Source organism: Acartia tonsa, chromosome 15 (assembly GCF_053477335.1).
Source record: "Acartia tonsa isolate MP-2025a chromosome 15, ASM5347733v1, whole genome shotgun sequence".
NCBI lineage: Eukaryota > Metazoa > Arthropoda > Copepoda > Calanoida > Acartiidae > Acartia > Acartia tonsa.
In genome coordinates, this window is record NC_137274.1 from 2018347 (window position 1) to 2037005 (window position 18659).

Consider the following 18659-nt stretch of genomic DNA (forward strand, 5'->3'; position numbering starts at 1 on the left):
GTTCATTCCAAAAAATCGAGTAAGATCAGTAATATACATGGATATAACAATAGCAGATAAATTTTCGTTCATTCTAGAAAAAGTTGCTCCACAAATAATTTATATGATTTGTATGTCAACATAACATCTCCGAGTTAGATCAGTAATATACATGGATATAACAATAGCAGATAATTTTTTGTTCATTCTAGAAAAAGTTGCTCCACCAATAATTGATATGATTTGTATGTCAACATAACATCTCCGTGTTTTTCATCCTAAATATTGTAAGCATTTAATCAAATTAAAATACTTGCAGAGGCACAACTTCTATACATTTTTATAAGCCGTCAAATCTATCAGATACAAAACTTATTCAATTATAGATATCTTAATTGCAAAACTACAAAAATTGATCGCCGCCACACCGCCGTCAAATCGCCGTAGTACATGTATACCCTGCTGATACAATCCAGAACTGTAGAGAGAATCCTTCTTTCCCTGCAAATTGTATAAAAAAATACTCGTTTAATCAATACACGTCTGTCCTTCTTTCCCTGCAAATTGTAGAAAGAAATACTCGTTTAATCAATACAGGTCTATCCAGAATAAACTATAGAAAGAAATACATGTCTAACGATATACGTCTGTCCTTGTTTACGATACATCCTTGCTTCCCTGCAAAGTGTAGAAAGAAATAAACTGTAGAGAGAATACATATTTAACGATACTCGTCTGTCCTCGTCTCCCTGAAAGAAATAGAATAGAAAGATATATGTTTAACGACACATGTCTATCCTTCTCTCCACCCTTCTCTCCCTGCTGATACATGTCCAGGGCGGCACCTTTCCCCCCTAGACATTATGTCCTTGACCATGGACATTGAACAGTCTGATATCATGGTGTCCTCCACCAACATAGTACATGTCCAGGGCGGCACATATCTTTCCCCGGACATTATGTTGGTGTCCTCCACCCACATGTTGTCCTTCACTAGACAGGATGGTGTCGTGGTGTCCTTCAATGGACAGGATGGTGACATGGTGTTCTTAACCATCACATATCTCTCCTCCTCCAGGGGTTCTACCTGGTTCACCATCTCTCCATCCTTCTCCTGGTCCACCATCTCTCCATCCCTCTCCTGGTCCAGGAATTCGACCTGGTCCAGCATCACATGTCTCTCCTCCTCCAGGGGTTCGACCTGGTTCACCATCTCTCCATTCTTCTCCTGGTCCAGGAATTTGACCTGGTCCAGTATCACATGTCTCTCCTCTTCCAGGGGTTCGACCTGGTTCACCATCTCTCCATTCTTCTCCTGGTCCAGGAATTCGACCTGGTCCAGCATCACATGTCTCTCCTCCTCCAGGGGTTCGACCTGGTTCACCATCTCTCCATTCTTCTCCTGGTCCAGGTATTCGACCTGGTCCACCATCGCATATACCTGGTCCTCTCCACCTATACACTCTCCCCCCCCTAACCTAGAAAGTGTTGGCAACACCACCAAACTTTCTTGTTCAAGGGAACACAATTTTTCATTAGCAATTCGAGCTTCGAAATCGTCCATAGAAAGTGTTGGCAACACCACCAAACTTTCTTGTTCAAGGGAACACAATTGTTCATTAGCAATTTGAGCTTCGAAATCGTCCATACGGTTAGCTAATCCTGTAATCGCCTCACTGCTGGTCTCAACATTATCCGCCAACTCCTTAACTTGCTTCTCCAGCGGCGCTATATCAAAGGAATTAAACAGCAACACCCACATGTTGTCCTTCTCCTCACGAGACATCTTCCTGAACTCAGCCATTTTCTTCCTGAACTCAGCAACGTCCAAGCTCATCGTGCCACCTCAAAAATACCTGCACAAAACTAAAAAGAAAAGAAATAATACAATTAAAAGAAAATTTGAGCCGTAAGTTCGTATTAGACTGCGCCAAAAATGACGTGTAGTATAATAGAACAAACAGTTAATTTACTAATAATGTGTATTAATTCAATTACATATAATTATATAAAATAAGGTTATAATAACTATAACAACAATAATGTCACTTTAGGTCTGTGCCAGATCCCAGAGCAAATAACCTTGCTCCAAGAAAGAATACACAAGACTTAAGTTATATTTGTCAAATACATATATTTCTCTTAAGGCAGAGAGAAATGTGCTTTATATTACAATATGTGGATGGGTATCTTTACTCGCGCCGAGCCGGGCAATAAAAATGGCGGGTATCTTTACTTGGGCCGAGCCGGGCCAATATAGAACATAAAAAAACGATAAAAAAATCATATAAAAAATAATAATTTGGATAAAACGAATTCACAAATGAATGTAGTTGCCAATAAACTTTAAATTTCACGAAAAAAATCACTAATCTTACTTCATAAACAAAAAAGTTAGGAGGGGTATTTTAAAATCACCTCGTTTTTCTTGGTTTTCCAATTTTGTTGAGCTATACCGGCAAACGGAAGTAAGCAAAACTGCCTGCTCCAGGGGGAAATGAAAACCAGGGTAGTAGAGGGGGGATTCATACTGAGAATGATGCAATCCTGAAACTGAGAACCGTTTTTTTTCGGCATTTTCTGGAACCGGGCGTTAAAAGCCGGTTCGTCACTAATGGGTTAAATCAATAACTTGTTCTAACTTATTGAATCAATGACTAGAAAATGAAATCAAATAATGATAATGAAATAATGTGGGGTGCATTTAAATTAAATGTTGATAAAAATTGTAAAAACTCAAACCTTTCAACAGGGGTTAATAATATTTTTAGTTTGACCAGGATAAAAAAAACTGAAGCTTAAGATCTCACTAACCACTGAACCGATTGGGCTCTACTCTTTCAGGAATATACCTACTGGTCCTGTGATGGTTTTAAACTATTTTCCTGGGGGGTGGGACACCCACAACCATCCCAAAAATTAGAAAAAAACCACCCCATAAAAAAATTGAATTACATTTTTTGGAAAATCTCAGTAACCGCTGAACCAATTGGGCTCTACTCTTCAGGGAATATACCTACTGGTCCTCTGGTGGTTTTAAGCTATTTTCTTGGGGGGGTGGGACACTCCCTCTCTCATTCTCTTATGCCTTCCATTTTTACACTTAAATTTGATCAAATTTATTTGGTAGATTTCATAAATATAATAGAGATCAATTTATCAGCCCATGTTTTATCCCTTTAGATCACTGGTTTTATAATATGATATTATTTCAGTTGATTGCAGAAATGGATTTGTCAATGCAAACACAGGTAAATTAATTTTGTTTATCTTTTCATTCACCTCTTAGGTAAATAAATGAGATCTTAAAGAAATTATTAAGAGTTTGTTATACATTCATTATAAGTTTACAATCCTGACACAATTTGATATGAAAAGTGCTATAAAACTTCAATTTTTAAAGTTGCTACAGTACTTATAAAATTCATTTATATGATTATGTGTTAAACAAACTTTTTAATTAAAATATTTCTTTTAACCCTTACAGATCGGGGGGGGGGGGTCATATTGACCCCCCCCTCTAGTTTTTTCAATGTCATTTTTTTTGTAGGTAAGATGGAGAGCTGTGACTTCATGACTTTTTAAGTTTAGTAATTATGCGTCGGCAAGAGTTGATTTTATTAAGATATCTGGTCTGTGTCGGTCGTGGTGTCCGGTCAAAGTCGGTTGGGTAGCACCAAAATTTAAAAAAAATTCTAAATAAATCTTAATTTCTACATTATGACTTTTGTGTATAAGGTAGAAACCTAAAATTTTTTTGGTGAATACTGAGATATCAATGACCTTATGAGAAAAGAGGTGTTATGACCGTTTGACCGACTTTATGACCGATTTTTGTCCGGCTTTTACTACAGACATATATCATGAATATCGTGGCTTCTATTACAGCTAGAGACCTAAAATTTTTTTTGGTAAATTCTTGAGCAACAATAAACAGATAAAAATATTAATTGGCGCCGCCAACCGCCGTTTTACCGCCGTAACCGCCGAAAATGGCGGTTTACGTTATTTGCCGTTTTTCGGCGATGATCAGAAAAAGTAATTTTTTTGTTATGAAAAATAAAAGTTCGTCCTAAAATTTGGTCATCCTAGCTGCAAAATTGGCCGCTCTACAGCTGTTTTAAAATTTGGCGGCTGGCCGCTAAAAAGCGGCTAAGGAGCGGCCTGGCTGCTATGACTAGAAAAAGTAATTTTCTCTAAAAATACACATGAACCACCAGAAAAAAATTTTACGTCTTTATCTGTAACAGAAGCCGAGATAGAGGGGGGGGTCAATATGACCCCCCCCCCCCCCCGATCTATTAAGGTGGGAATTGGGGCCCGATCTGTATGGGTTAACACAGATAGAGTTATTAATATTGGTACATCTAAAATAAAGTTAAATTTCTGCTGCTTTTTATCATTTTTTTTGATGAAAACAGAAAAAGTTACAAGCATGGTTTAAAATGTTGCCCCAAGTGACAAAACAATTTTTTTAGTGCAACTAACATAACAGGAAATCAGTACAAGTGTAGAATAATATTTTTGGCGAAACAGCTCAAAGGGTTTTTGAGGAATGTAGTATTAGGAATTCACAATTAAATTCAGTTTAGTTGTTGTGACAACTTGTTTCATTAAAATGATTATTAGAACAGGAAGATATGACAGAGGTATTATTGGATTATATATATATTATAGATATCCAATACAAAATATTTTGATTGTTGATTGATAAACAATAAGATATAAGTTTCTTAGTTTTTTAATATATGCGATCATAACATTTCATGTATTTGGCCATTTAAAAACAATGATTTAATTCATTGTCTTAGTAAAAATTGCTTTGGGTAAAAATTAACAAAATACTGGAAAAACCCTCATATTTATGCAAATACATATTTATACAGGGTCATTCAAGAGAAATGATTTTTTAAAAAACTTAATTATGCATAGAAAAAAAAATAATTATTTAAAATCCTTTGTTTATTTGGAAAACCTATTATGGGACATTTATGTTTCAAACATCTAAAAATAATTATTTCAACAAATTATGCCCTAAAAATCGGTTTTTCCAAATGCCTTTTTTTCGAAGATTTACTAATTTAAAGGTTGTAAAAAAAATGCGTACCTTTTTGAAATTCTAATTGCGCAGCTTGTGTTAATGGTAGAAAAATGTTGCGCATACCGTTAGATTTGTCATGAGCTCTAGTTTTTGCAAATATAAGTACCGTTTTTGTGCTATTTGTAGTTTAGGAGCTACGTTGAAAAATGTGAGAAAAAGGTTGAAAAGTTTTAAGTAATTGGAACATTTTATCACGTAGCTACTATACCATACGTAGCACAGAAATGGTTTTTATATATTAAATTCGTTTGGGGGGGGGGGGTAATCACCACTTTACCCCCCCCCCCTTGGACGTCATTGATAATATCAATATTAATACATATAATATGAAATGGGAATTGTTATCTGATTTTTATATTGATTTTTTTTCCTTCTCATATTTTTTCCAAATTATTTCTCCTTTAAATTTATTTAAATTTAATTCTTTAATATTTTCAGGACATTGTTACAAAGTGTTAAATGATAGAAATAGAACTTGGTATGAAGCAAAGTCTGAATGTGAGGCCCAGGGTGCAGAACTTGCTTCCATACGGTCAAGTCAAGAGTGGCAATTTGTAAAAGGTTTGTTACAACTCTTTAGAATATAAAGAAAAGACTATATGCCTGAAAGAATTATGGTTGGGGAAAGGTAAAATTTGTCATCCCATTATCTGGTTAGAGGAAAGCCCCACATGGTCAGAATTTAATCTTAAGGTGGTTTTAGGCTATATTTCTACCTAAATTTTACGTCTTTGAATTCAGAGCCACTAGATACAATGGGCAGAGCCGCTAGTATGAAATAATTGATGAATGACATGGTAACAATAAATGATAACATCCATAAAAGTGAAGCTAAAAATCATGGTAGGACAAACAATATTAATTAAGTATTTTTCCAACTAATAATGAAAGATAACTTACAAATTATCTTATTATACAAAGTTACAAGATTTTAGGACACAGTTGCTATTATGAAACAAAATAATGAAATTGTATAAAAAAAGATGATAATTCATAAAAGAATGAAGATCTAATATCATGGTAGGACAAACAACCATAAGCGCTTCTAGAGTGGCAGAACTTAAAAAGAATATATTTCTATATATTTAAACAAAACTGTATGAAAAGTTACAAAATTTCAAAAATTAGCAAAACTAGATAATTATTTTATTCAAAAAATGTTCTTAGACATACCTAACTCTTAAAGGAATCACCATGACAAGTTTGAAATTAATAGGAAAAATATATCTTGCCTAAATTAACAATACAATTATCCATAAATACCAACCAATAAAATTGAAACTTCAAATAGAACTAGTATCATGTTTATCTGCATGTTATATTATTATTTAGATAATATACTAAGTGGAGTTACTAATTATGTACATCTTGGTGGTACAGATGTTGAACAGGAGGACACTTGGTTGTGGACAGATGGATCTCCAGGTATTAACTGTTTGATAGTTAGTATATAACAAATAGATAAATAAAGAGGGTTATTTGTTTTTGTAGTTCCGTAAAGTTGGGTGTAAAATCCAGTCAAATGCAATCATTTTTCTGCTCCCTTCGTACCACTTTGTATACAGAGCCCATGCATGCTAGGTGCGCAGCTGCTAGTATATAATAACACTTTAAAAAATAAAAAATATCTAATTCACAAGAAGCAAGACGTACAAAATTGCAATACTGTGAAACCTTCTGTTCAACTGAAATATTATTAGCTTAGTGTTGCTTTACTAAACATATACTTGTTTGTTTATCATTTAGACAAAATTGTTTTGGTGTGAAAACTTTAGATGTTAGATATACACAATACATGCATAGATGATGTAATATTAAGATTGGATACTAGGATAAAAAACATCAAACCAACCAACCCTTTGATTGCATGATCTTTGTCTGAGAAGTCCTAACTGTGCTTGGTAATGAGTTGCACTTTTTTATGGGCCCTACTCTTTTAAATATTTAAGCCATACACCATACCCATTTTTCATTATGAGGTTGTGTTAGGCCAAGATTCGAACCTATCACTTTTCCGATGATGAACAGATACAGTAGGCTCCATAGTAACTTTAGAATTTAAAATATCAAATCAAATAGGATTTCATAGGATTTGGACTAACAGACTGACAGACATACAAACAGACAAAGTGAATTAAAGATGAGCTTCCCTACTAAAAAAACATGTGTGTTTAAAGTTTTTTATTTCAAAGTTATTTTGTAAAATTAGGATTTATTCAATTAAGGTTCTTTCGCTGTTTTCCAACTCATATTCCATGGAGCTGTGTATGATTGTGTTGGATGTAGATTTCTAATAATTCTTCCTATCTCCATGATCATAGCCAAGTTTACACTCCTTCTTACAGATGAATGGTAATCCACCTGTGATTCAAATTATGCTTTACTAGTCTCTTGAGGTGTGTTTAATTATTTATTGCATAATAAACACCTTTCCGCGGTTATAAAAATGTACAGTTATAAAATTAAAATCAGTTTTTGCAGCCCCAAAACAGGTTTCAATCTTATGATTGTAAATTTTTAAATACATAGTAAACTAGATTACATAATTTTTTCAGTATGGCTGAGAACTGGTTCTAATTAAGCGGATATTGATTGGTTTTGAAGCAATATTGGTAAATATTTATATATGTGCAGTAATATGGGTTCCACCACAAACGTAAGAGTCCCAAACGTCAGAGTGGAAAAACATCAGAGTGGACAAACGCAAGAGTCCCAAACGTCAGAGTGGGACAAACGTCAGAGTGGGACAAACGTCAGAGTGGACAAACGCAGGATTTTTGGGACAAACGTCAGAGTGGACATTTTATAAGTAAAACGTATGAGTCTCGATTTTATAATCATTAAAGCGCTGCGGCTAGGTAGGCCAGGGTGCTGAGTGCTGCAGCCAGAGTCATTTTCTTTATGATTAGGTTAGGTTAGGTTATAGGCTAGGGGGCCGAGCGCCCGCGGCTAGGCAGGCTAGGGGGCCGAGCGCTGCGGCTAGGTAGGCCAGGGTGCTGAGTGCTGCAGCCAGAGTCATTTTCTTTATGATTAGGTTAGGTTAGGTTATAGGCTAGGGGGCCGAGCGCCCGCGGCTAGGCAGGCTAGGGGGCCTAACTGTCTATTTTTTGTCATATAATTAAAATAGCATAGACTCTGATGTTTTACTTAAGCAATGTCCACTCTGACGTTTGTCCCACTCTGACGTTTGTCCCACTCTGACGTTTGGGACTCTTGCGTTTGGGACTCTTGCGTTTGGGACTCTTGCGTTTGTCCACTCTGACGTTTGGGACTCTTACGTTTGGGGTAGGACCGTAATATGTTTTCACATGTGGGAAATTATCTCAACATGTAGGAAAATATTTGTACGTGTGGGAATTTGTTCAAAGTTTTGAATGCATTGGAAAATAATGAAGAGCATGATAAATATAAAGCATTCCTGAGGTTCCAGTTGTCCAGTTTGTGTTCATATCATATAGCTCTCCAAATATAGGATCTGCAGGTTTGTCCAAATGGTCCAACCGCATGCAAACTGGATTAGGAGGACAGGTTACTTTATTAATATTAGGGATATTGAGGGATAAGACAATGAATGATAAAATTCAAAAATTCAGTTTGGTAGATTAATGTTATGGTGGAAAAGTTAGGATACTGCTAGTTTGCACAAACCAATCAAGCATTAATAGAATAATCCAATATAATCTAAAAAAAACCTGAGAAAGTAACACATAGCACATTTTATTTAAAATTCATTTAAATATTAAGAAGATTGGACACTTTAATGGTTATTGCAAAAATTAACCAACAACGATTCCCAAAGTTTCAGGCCAACAAATGATAGAGTCTTTCTAAAAACTTTGGGTACCAAATTTATCTATATTTTATTTTCTATAACCTTCAGATTCAAAATCATCATGCATATAAATATTATAACTAGGCCGGGTAATTTAGATTAAAATCAACATGTATACCAGGATTATAACTAGACTGGGTAATTTAGATTTTATTGTTACCTTCAGATTCAAAATCAACATATATACCAGGATTATAACTAAACTGGGTAATTTAGATTTAATTATTACCTTCAGATTCAAAATCAACTTGTTCGCCAGTGTCATAACCATCATTTGGCTCCCAGCGAGCCTTGTTTTCTGGTTTTGCCAAGGTTTTACTGAATAGGATATTTTTTAATATCGCTTTAGCTCTCTAAAAAAAATTAATTTTTCATCCTTTTAAATACTGACAACTAACCTTTTGATTGCACAACCCTTGCCTAGTATTTTTTAATAATTCTGTTACTTTATTCCTAGGTAATACAAGGTAATGTTGAGCAATCTTAATGGATAAGACAGTTGACAATTTGGTTTATCTATACACCCAAATTATAATAAACAAAATTTCCACTTTTTCAGTTTAATTTATTGGTGGGGAGATTGGATACCAAAAGTTGTGAATTCTGTCCAAGAATATTTGAATTCTCAAAGTTTTATATCCAACAAATTATAGAACATGATCAATTTATTTGTTCGAGACTTTGGTCACTAACAGTTCTAAAGCCTACACAAGAACATTTAAATTTATTGGTTGGAAACTTTGGTCACTAACAATTCTGAAGCCTACACAAGAACATTTAAATTTATTTGTTGGAAACTTTGGTCACTAACAAATTCTGAAGCCTACACAAGAACATTTAAATTTATTGGTTGGAAACTTTGGTCACTAACAATTCTGAAGCCTACACAAGAACATTTAAATTTATTTGTTGGAAACTTTGGTCACTAACAAATTCTGAAGCCTACACAAGAACATTTAAATTTATTGGTTGGAAACTTTGGTCACTAACAATTCTGAAGCCTACACAAGAACATTTAAATTTATTTGTTGGAAACTTTGGTCACTAACAAATTCTGAAGCCTACACAAGAACATTTAAATTTCTCAAGTTTCTAAGAGAACATGTTTACAAAAACCTTAGGTACTATTAAAATACAATCCAATGTCACCCCCCCCCCCCCGCTTTTTGCATGCACAAAAAATGGACTCACTTATTTCTTTGATGCCAGAATAGTTTCCAATCTGTGATGGTAGTTCCATCCAACCATCTCCATGCTGTTGCCATCTGATCTTCAGCCTCATCAACTAGTTGGCAACATGACTCAAATTAGCCGCGACTAAACATGTAGCGTATCTGCTTGTTGGGAGGTAATAGGTTCAAATCTTGACTTAACACTGAATCATAACTAAAGACATTAAAAATAATTCTACTGCTACTATGTCTGGTGCGCTACATTAATAGATAGAGTAAGGGAGAATGCATTTGCCCAAAACAGACACACTCTAAATCAGCCAATAGTATTTTTCAACAGTGGAAGATCAATATGGTCATGTTATTAGTTGTATGTGTACAGATTTTTGCTGTAAATTTTTTAATTTGGAGTTTTTTAAAGCAAAGCTTTTCTATAATAAGAACCAATCCATCAATAACAGTTAGCTCTTTCTTTAATTTAGACATGTTAGAATTGTCCTATTGATTTTTAAGTTTGCATTTTGTTTTCTCTGTTTTCCTCTTTTTCTGTTTTTCTGAAGAATCCCTAACATTAACTCTAAGCTAATTCTCTTCAATAACAGCCAAGAAAATAATATTGAGAAAAGTTTCCTGTGCCAGTCCAATTCTGATAGTTTCCGTGCATCCTGAACATACAATTCAATGTTAAAACCAAGAAATATTTTTTCTCATAATCACATAATATTCCCCAAAAATCACATTGTTATTCCAATGTTTTTCCTATTTTACATGTTTTTGCCAGGGGGAATTTGTCTGGGAGATGTGCAAAGCAAACCAAAAAATACAACCCCCCTGATCAAGAATCAAGGGAGGTGTAGCTTTAAGAGGGTGTATTACAGACAACATAGGTGTCAGGTGGGTTGGATACACACCCTTGTTGTCCATCCATCCATCTACTGAAAGTCAAAAAAGCATCCCCAAATAAGTAAATTGATTTGCAATACACATCCCTTCTGCAGGCCTCACACTTATCAACTTCATATTTATTCAAAATAGTCTACCATTTGTGCTCATCAGAGCTCTGTGTTTAAGGGTAGAGGAGATGTCCACCATTGTTTGGTACCATTTTTAACATGTTTAGTATGAAGAAGTAGGGTCAAGACTTAAGCCTGATAACTCATGAATTCTTCAAATAGAATACTAACCTGATAAGTCCAATTTGAACACAGACATACTTGTAATTTGTGAAGGAGTTTATCAAACCCCTAACAATTATACAAATTATATGATAGGCCAATACACAGACTAATTGATTAATGGCAGGCCAATATACATTACTATTGTATAAAAATCATCAGAAGTTTAAAGACCATAGGACAATTACATTACAATTATAATTACCTTAACCAATCAAGTTCTTGTTTAGAATTGATTGAAGTCAGCTGAGCACCATATTCCACACAACTTTGCAGCAAAATATTAAGTGGCCTCTAGGGGCATTCAACTAAAGGGGGTGAGGGTCTTTATTACAATTAATCAAAATGTATCCAAACAAATGTCTTATCATCTTATGATAACGTTTTCTTATTTGTTGGCTTAGCAACTTTATTGAATTCTGTTTCAACCAATAATTGTAATCTACATAAGGGGATAATTTCATTGGGGATGTACATCAATTCTTAGTCAGAGATCTAAAGGGATAGAACAATGGCTGATAAATTGATGTACATCCACAATGTTATGATACACAAAACTACTCCTTCTGTAGATTGCAATTAGTGGTTGAAACATTTGGATGCTCAACTTAATAAACCAACCAATCATCAATCATTAAAAGTTTCCAATGTTTTTCAATCAACAAATAAGAAAATTTATCATAAAACTTTGGGGACAATTAATAAATGTCCCCATCCTCCCTTCCCTAAAGTACTTTATCCTTATATAGATATGTCTTTCTGTCTGTTCTATACATTTTTTTTCAGAAAAGTCTCTCAATAAAATGTTTTCTCAGTAAAATTTTCTGTACTTCCATAAATATTTATTCCTGGCTTGTGCTTTATAAAATCCAAGGGTCCCTTTTAAATCATCTTTTTAAATATTAATAAATAAATAAAACTAATAATAAATATTAAAACGATGATGACATCAAAAAAAGGGAAGCTCTGAAATGGTGTGAAAAAATGAACATTAATAATAGTAGTGTCAAAACTGAATAAGCAAAATATGAATGTATAAAATCTAAACAAAATTGTAAGTAAATTTGTTTAAAAACTGCTTCAATTCTGGTAACAACTATAGAGTCTTATTGTTAATGACGTACCTAATTATAGAAATGCTTTGCTTTCAACAAGGATGACAACATACACTAAAGTAAAGCAAACAGAATCAGACAGATGGATAAAATAATTTTTTAGTTGGTAACTCAAGAAGCTCAAGAAAATAGGCAAATTAAAAAAAAACTTATGGGCGAAGTATCCCGAATGATATGAATGTCATATTAGAATAATGTATTACAAGTTTTGCAGTATGGCTTCAAAACTGATTAATATCCACTGAATAAGAACCATATTTCAGCCATACTGATAAATCATGAATAGCAAACGTTACAGAAAAATAATAAAATAATCATAAAAATGATAACAAGTTTTCTCTGCCCCGTGACTAACAATAACCTTTTGTTTTAATATCCGCAAAAAGCTTTCCATAATACCACGCAATAAATAACTATTAAAAAGATGAATTTCCCTTTTGCATATTTGTGCCTATCAATCAGATACCAATAATCAGTCTCCTCTCTGTGGGACCAAGTTCTGAATATTTCAACAGTTTCATTTATAGTTCTATCCTTTAGTAACAGGATGTATGCCTGTCTGTCCAAGTTTGCCAAATTATTTCGCTAACCCCTCAACTGATAAGTTTTTCCCATATAATGCTAGCTTCAGTTTTCTTGATATGGTTCTCCTTTAGTGAGCCAGGTTTTATCTTCCTCCAAACTAGAATTAGACTGAAGAGGGTGCGCTGTTTACCAAAATATATTTGAAAATAGGAACTGTGCAGAAAATTAGTTCTATTCTTTAGTAACAGTAGGTATGTGTGTGTGCGTGTACTAAATCATCTTGTTAGCCACTCAACCAATATGGTTCTCCTTTACAAAGCCAACTAGAGTTTGTCTCCAAACCAAAATTAGACTGAAGAGGTTGCTATGTTGAAAAATAATGCTGTTATACTTACTCATAAATAACATTATGCTAAATCTTATATAGAGATTTTACTAAAGTAACAGGATGTCTAAATGTCTTGTGTTTAGCAAAGGATCTTGCTAACTGCTGAACTGAAATGTTTCTCATTTACAGTAAAACTTCTCATAGGTCCAGAGAAGGTTTATAATTGATTTGGAAAGGGAAAAATCAACCCTCCTAAGAAAAAATACCCACCCCTCAAATTCCTTATAGAAATTCAAATTCTAATGCCTCTAGGTTTGTAGCTGCTAGTAAATATATATTATACTAGCAGCTATGCCCCTAGAGGCCTCTAAGGGACCTTAAGGTGGGGAAGGGAGAAGTAGTAGTTTTAAAAAGAAACAATAAGCCAAAGGGGCAATTTCTCTTTGGAGATACCATCCTCCAAAATAGTAATATGCCTTCTAGGACCTATGCAAAGCTACATTTTATAGGAGAACCAAAAACCATCCAAAGATTTAGATGAAAAATAGCCTAAAACCACCCCTTAACATATGTTAGGCTTTTCTTATATAGAGAATTTTTTTAGTTTAGTAGTTAACAAATACTTAAAAATAGTTAAAAACCTTCATTGTAAAGGAAAAACATGTAGGTTCAGCGTTTTCAAGATCCTTTGCTACAGACAACATAAAAGCTTACTACTTTATACAATTGTATTACCGGGTCATGCTATACAATCAATTGACACTGGTTGGTCCTAATTACTTTTATATATACTTTATAAGATGATAAACCCGCGATCCTGGCTCAACACATAGCGCATCTGTTCGTCGCTGGGGAGGTGATAGTCTCAAATCCTGGGATAACACCGCGTCACAACTAAAGACGTTTAAAAATGGTTTCTACTGCTGCTATCTCTAGGGCACAACATAAATAAGATTATGGGGAATGCCTTGGCCAATAAACGGGACTTTACTGACAAATGTCATCCACTAATAGGGTTGGTTGTATGATGGATGTTACTTAACCTAATATCCTTTGGTGTCAGAGTATCATTACACATGGATGATGCTCTGGATTCTCTAGATGATTACTTAAATCAAAGGAAATTCCCGCCCATATGAGGTAATGGTAATTATAAGATGATAAGTATCATAGATGGTGTTGTTAATAGTGTAAAGAGATTACTCGGTCATGCAAGCTCTCCATTGAACAGCTCTGGGACAAGCATCTTCTGCTTCTAGCATAGCCCTGCAAAATCAGATATAACTAGATAGATAGATAGATAGATAGTTAGATAGATAGATAGATAGATAGATAGATAGATAGATAGATAGATAAATAGATAGATAGTTAGATAGATAGATAGATAGATAGATAGATAGTTAGATAGTTAGGTAGATAGATAGATAGATAGATAGATAGATAGATAGATAGATAGATAGATAGTTAGATAGATAGATAGATAGATTGATAGATTGATAGATAGATAGATAGATAGATAGATAAATAGATAGATAGATAAATAGATAGATAGATAGATTGATAGATTGATAGATTGATAGATAGATAGATAGATAGATAGATAGATAGATAGATAGATAGATAGATAGAAAGGTAGATAGATAGATAGATAGATAAATAGATAGATAGATAGATAGAGAGACAGACAGACAGACAGACAGCCCTGCATATGATATATAAATATGATGGATCGATTTTGGACATTTTTATTACGGTGGGTCGTCGATTTGAATGCCTTTTGGGATTTTCACATTAGTACACATTGGCATCTTCTGCTTCTAGCATAGCCCTGCAAAATCAGATATAGATAGATAGGTAGATAGATAGATAGATAGATAAATAGATAGATAGATAGAGAGACAGACAGACAGACAGCCCTGCAAATTGGGTTGTCAAATTCAACCCTTCCCCCCTCCCTCTAGGGGCATAGTCGCATATATAATATACATCCCACTTACCATTGACTTTTTTGTTTCTTGTATTTTCTGAGGGCATTCTTACATCTGGTCCCAATCTTTCTATCTTTTACATTTGGCCTTATAATAGAGGTACAATATAAATGGATATTATGACAGGGTGAAAATATCGTCAATTAGGGTAATTTATTGGTCAGTTTGTTCATATATCAGGAGGGAAGGGGGTAAAGGGGGTGGATTGTTAATTTTGCCCGCTATAAGTTTCATTTTATTAGAGTAGAAAAGAAAATGTTCAGAAAAAAGTCAGTCTTGTGAAGGTAATAATATTATGATTTTTATTTTGACATTCACGGATAATTGTCTTTAATACGATGCTGTGCATGGTTTTTCATTTTTTTAGAACCGGTTCTAACCCAGCGGATATTAATCGGTTTGGAAGCCATACTGGAAAAAAACTTACCAGTACTTATATTGAGTTCCACAGTCTGTCTCAGTGAAGGTTCTGCACTTGGTCCACTCGGTCTTCTAGATAGATAGATAGATAGATAGATAGATAGTTAGATATATAGATTTATAGATAGATAGATAGATGGATAGATAAATAGATTATAAAGATAGATAGATAGATATATAGATAGATAGATAGATAGATAGATATATAGATAGATAGATAGATAGATAGATAGATAGATAGATAGATAGGTAGATAGATAGATAGATAGATAGATAGATAGATAGATAGATAGATATATAGATAGATAGATAGATAGATAGATAGATAGATAGATAGATAGACAAGACAAGACAAGACAGACAAGACAGACAAGACAGACAAGACAGACAAGACAGACAAGACAGACAAGACAGACAAGACAGACAAGACAGACAAGACAGACAAGACAGACAAGACAGACAAGACAGACAAGACAGACAAGACAGACAAGACAGACAAGACAGACAAGACAGACAAGACAGACAAGACAGACAAGACAGACAAGACAGACAAGACAGACAAGACAGACAAGACAGACAAGACAGACAAGACAGACAAGACAGACAAGACAGACAAGACAGACAAGACAGACAAGACAGACAAGACAGACAAGACAGACAAGACAGACAAGACAGACAAGACAGACAAGACAGACAAGACAGACAAGACAGACAAGACAGACAAGACAGACAAGACAGACAAGACAGACAAGACAGACAAGACAGACAAGACAGACAAGACAGACAAGACAGACAAGACAGACAAGACAGACAAGACAGACAAGACAGACAAGACAGACAAGACAGACAAGACAGACAAGACAGACAAGACAGACAAGACAGACAAGACAGACAAGACAGACAAGACAGACAAGACAGACAAGACAGACAAGACAGACAAGACAGACAAGACAGACAAGACAGACAAGACAGACAAGACAGACAAGACAGACAAGACAGACAAGACAGACAAGACAGACAAGACAGACAAGACAGACAAGACAGACAAGACAGACAAGACAGACAAGACAGACAAGACAGACAAGACAGACAAGACAGACAAGACAGACAAGACAGACAAGACAGACAAGACAGACAAGACAGACAAGACAGACAAGACAGACAAGACAGACAAGACAGACAAGACAGACAAGACAGACAAGACAGACAAGACAGACAAGACAGACAAGACAGACAAGACAGACAAGACAGACAAGACAGACAAGACAGACAAGACAGACAAGACAGACAAACAGACAAGACAGACAAGACAGACAAACAGACAAGACAGACAAGACAGACAAACAGACAAGACAGACAAGACAGACAAGACATACCTACATACAGACAGACACACAGACCTAGAGACAGACAGATTAACAGACAGGCAGGACAGATAGACAGAAAGACAAACAGACACACGGACAGAAACACATACAGACACACATATAGACATACAGACAGATAGACAGACAGACAGACAAAGGGACAGACAGACAGAGGGACAGACACACAGAGAGACAGGAGACAGATAGACAGACAGAGAGACAGATATATACATACTTGAAGGTCAGCTAGATAAACTTGAGATAAAATCAGAAACAATAATTTTAAAATTCTTAACATGATATCTTAAACAGAATATAATTAATACTATTTTCAGTATGGATTTAAAAATTATAAATATCCGCTGGATTAGAACCGGTTCTCAGCTATACTGAAAATTAACAATCGAATTACAGACAATTTTCCATGAACTTCTAATAAAAATCATAAAATTTAGACCGGTTTTGTTAGACTGGGCCTTCGTCTCCTATGGTCTAACAAAACTGGTTTGATTGGCATAATATTTCATTCTAATACCCGTGGAAAGCTGTCCATAATACGGTAAGATAACTAACTAATATAAATCAATTTAGAACTAAAATAATTATTTGTAAATTATTATAATTTAAGTGGATGAAATGAGTAAAATCTTTAATTTAGTCCGCTTTCAGTTTTACATTAATATAAAAATATAAAAAATCTGGTGTAAGATCCAGGTAATCATACATCACTTATTCTAATACTTTTTTCGACCATAGTCTTATCCCTTTAGATCCCTGAATATGAGCTATACAATACTGTCAGACAGACGGACGGACTGAAAGATCCTAAATACGGAAAAGCTCAGAAAGCCCAAATTGTGTCAAAATTATCCATGTGACGTAATAAAATGAGGGAAATAAGAGGAAAATTGGGGAAAAAACCCTAGAAAATAGATGGATAATCCCTCAATTTTATTACGTCACATGGATCATTTTTGACACAATTTGGGCTTTGTTGAGAAGCTTTGCTGTCAATATTGTTAAACATGTTGTAAAGCAAAGTTTTGATGAAAAACTAAACTGATATGTTTGTGAAATATGAGTGAGTGATTTATTTACATTTTTGCAGGTATTTAAAGGGATAATTGCCGATAAATTGTAATACATCCCCAATGATGATTCACATTCTATCCCTAGTAAATTACAATTTATGGTTAAAATGTTTGAACATTGAACTAATCAAAATTCAATAGAAGTCTCCAAAGATGTTAATTCAATAATAAATCATTACTTTTAAAGATTGGAGACTAGTGTAAAAAATAGCCCAATGTTCCCTACCTCCCTGCATTTTGGATCTAGTTAAGTTCATGCTAAAATATTGCTGAGAACGTACATATTTATGACAGACAGATATACAGACAGACACACAGATAGACACACATACAGACAGACAGATAAACAGACAAACATACAGATAGAACGCAGACAGACAGACAGTTACACAGACAAACAAACAGACAGACAGATAGACAGACAAACAAACAGACAGACGGATAGACAGACACACAGACAGACATATAGATAGACACACAGGCAAACAAACAAACAGACATACAGAAAGACAAACAAACAGACAGACAGACAGATAGACAGTCACACACACAGACAGACACACAGT

General features: G+C 34.5%; 1 protein-coding gene across 1 annotated transcript; it reads right to left on the reverse strand.

Annotated features, from left to right (window-relative positions):
- Positions 1-8442: 8442 nt before the first annotated feature.
- On the reverse strand, positions 8443-17301 carry LOC145307492 (uncharacterized). Its single transcript, XM_080149948.1, has 12 exons — positions 17238-17301; positions 15643-15707; positions 15225-15302; positions 14431-14493; positions 12806-12873; positions 12108-12135; positions 11465-11527; positions 11269-11328; positions 10715-10749; positions 10104-10197; positions 9142-9230; positions 8443-8591 (listed from the first exon to the last, which is right to left on the reverse strand). Exons 1-12 carry the CDS (start codon positions 17298-17300, stop codon positions 8443-8445), a joined length of 855 nt encoding a protein of 284 aa, XP_080006074.1. The 5' UTR covers position 17301.
- Between the last annotated feature and the right edge of the window lie 1358 nt (positions 17302-18659).

Bases quoted from the DNA above. Each gene is read 5' to 3' on its own strand.
- LOC145307492 (XM_080149948.1), bottom strand. From the start codon at position 17,300: ATGTTAAGAATTTTAAAATTATTGTTTCTGATTTTATCTCAAGTTTAT. The intron at 14,494-15,224 runs GTAAGTGGGATG...CTGATTTTGCAG, and splicing joins AAGAAACAAAAAAGTCAATG to GGCTATGCTAGAAGCAGAAG. The intron at 11,329-11,464 runs GTAATTATAATT...TATAATTGTTAG, and splicing joins CAAGAACTTGATTGGTTAAG to GGGTTTGATAAACTCCTTCA.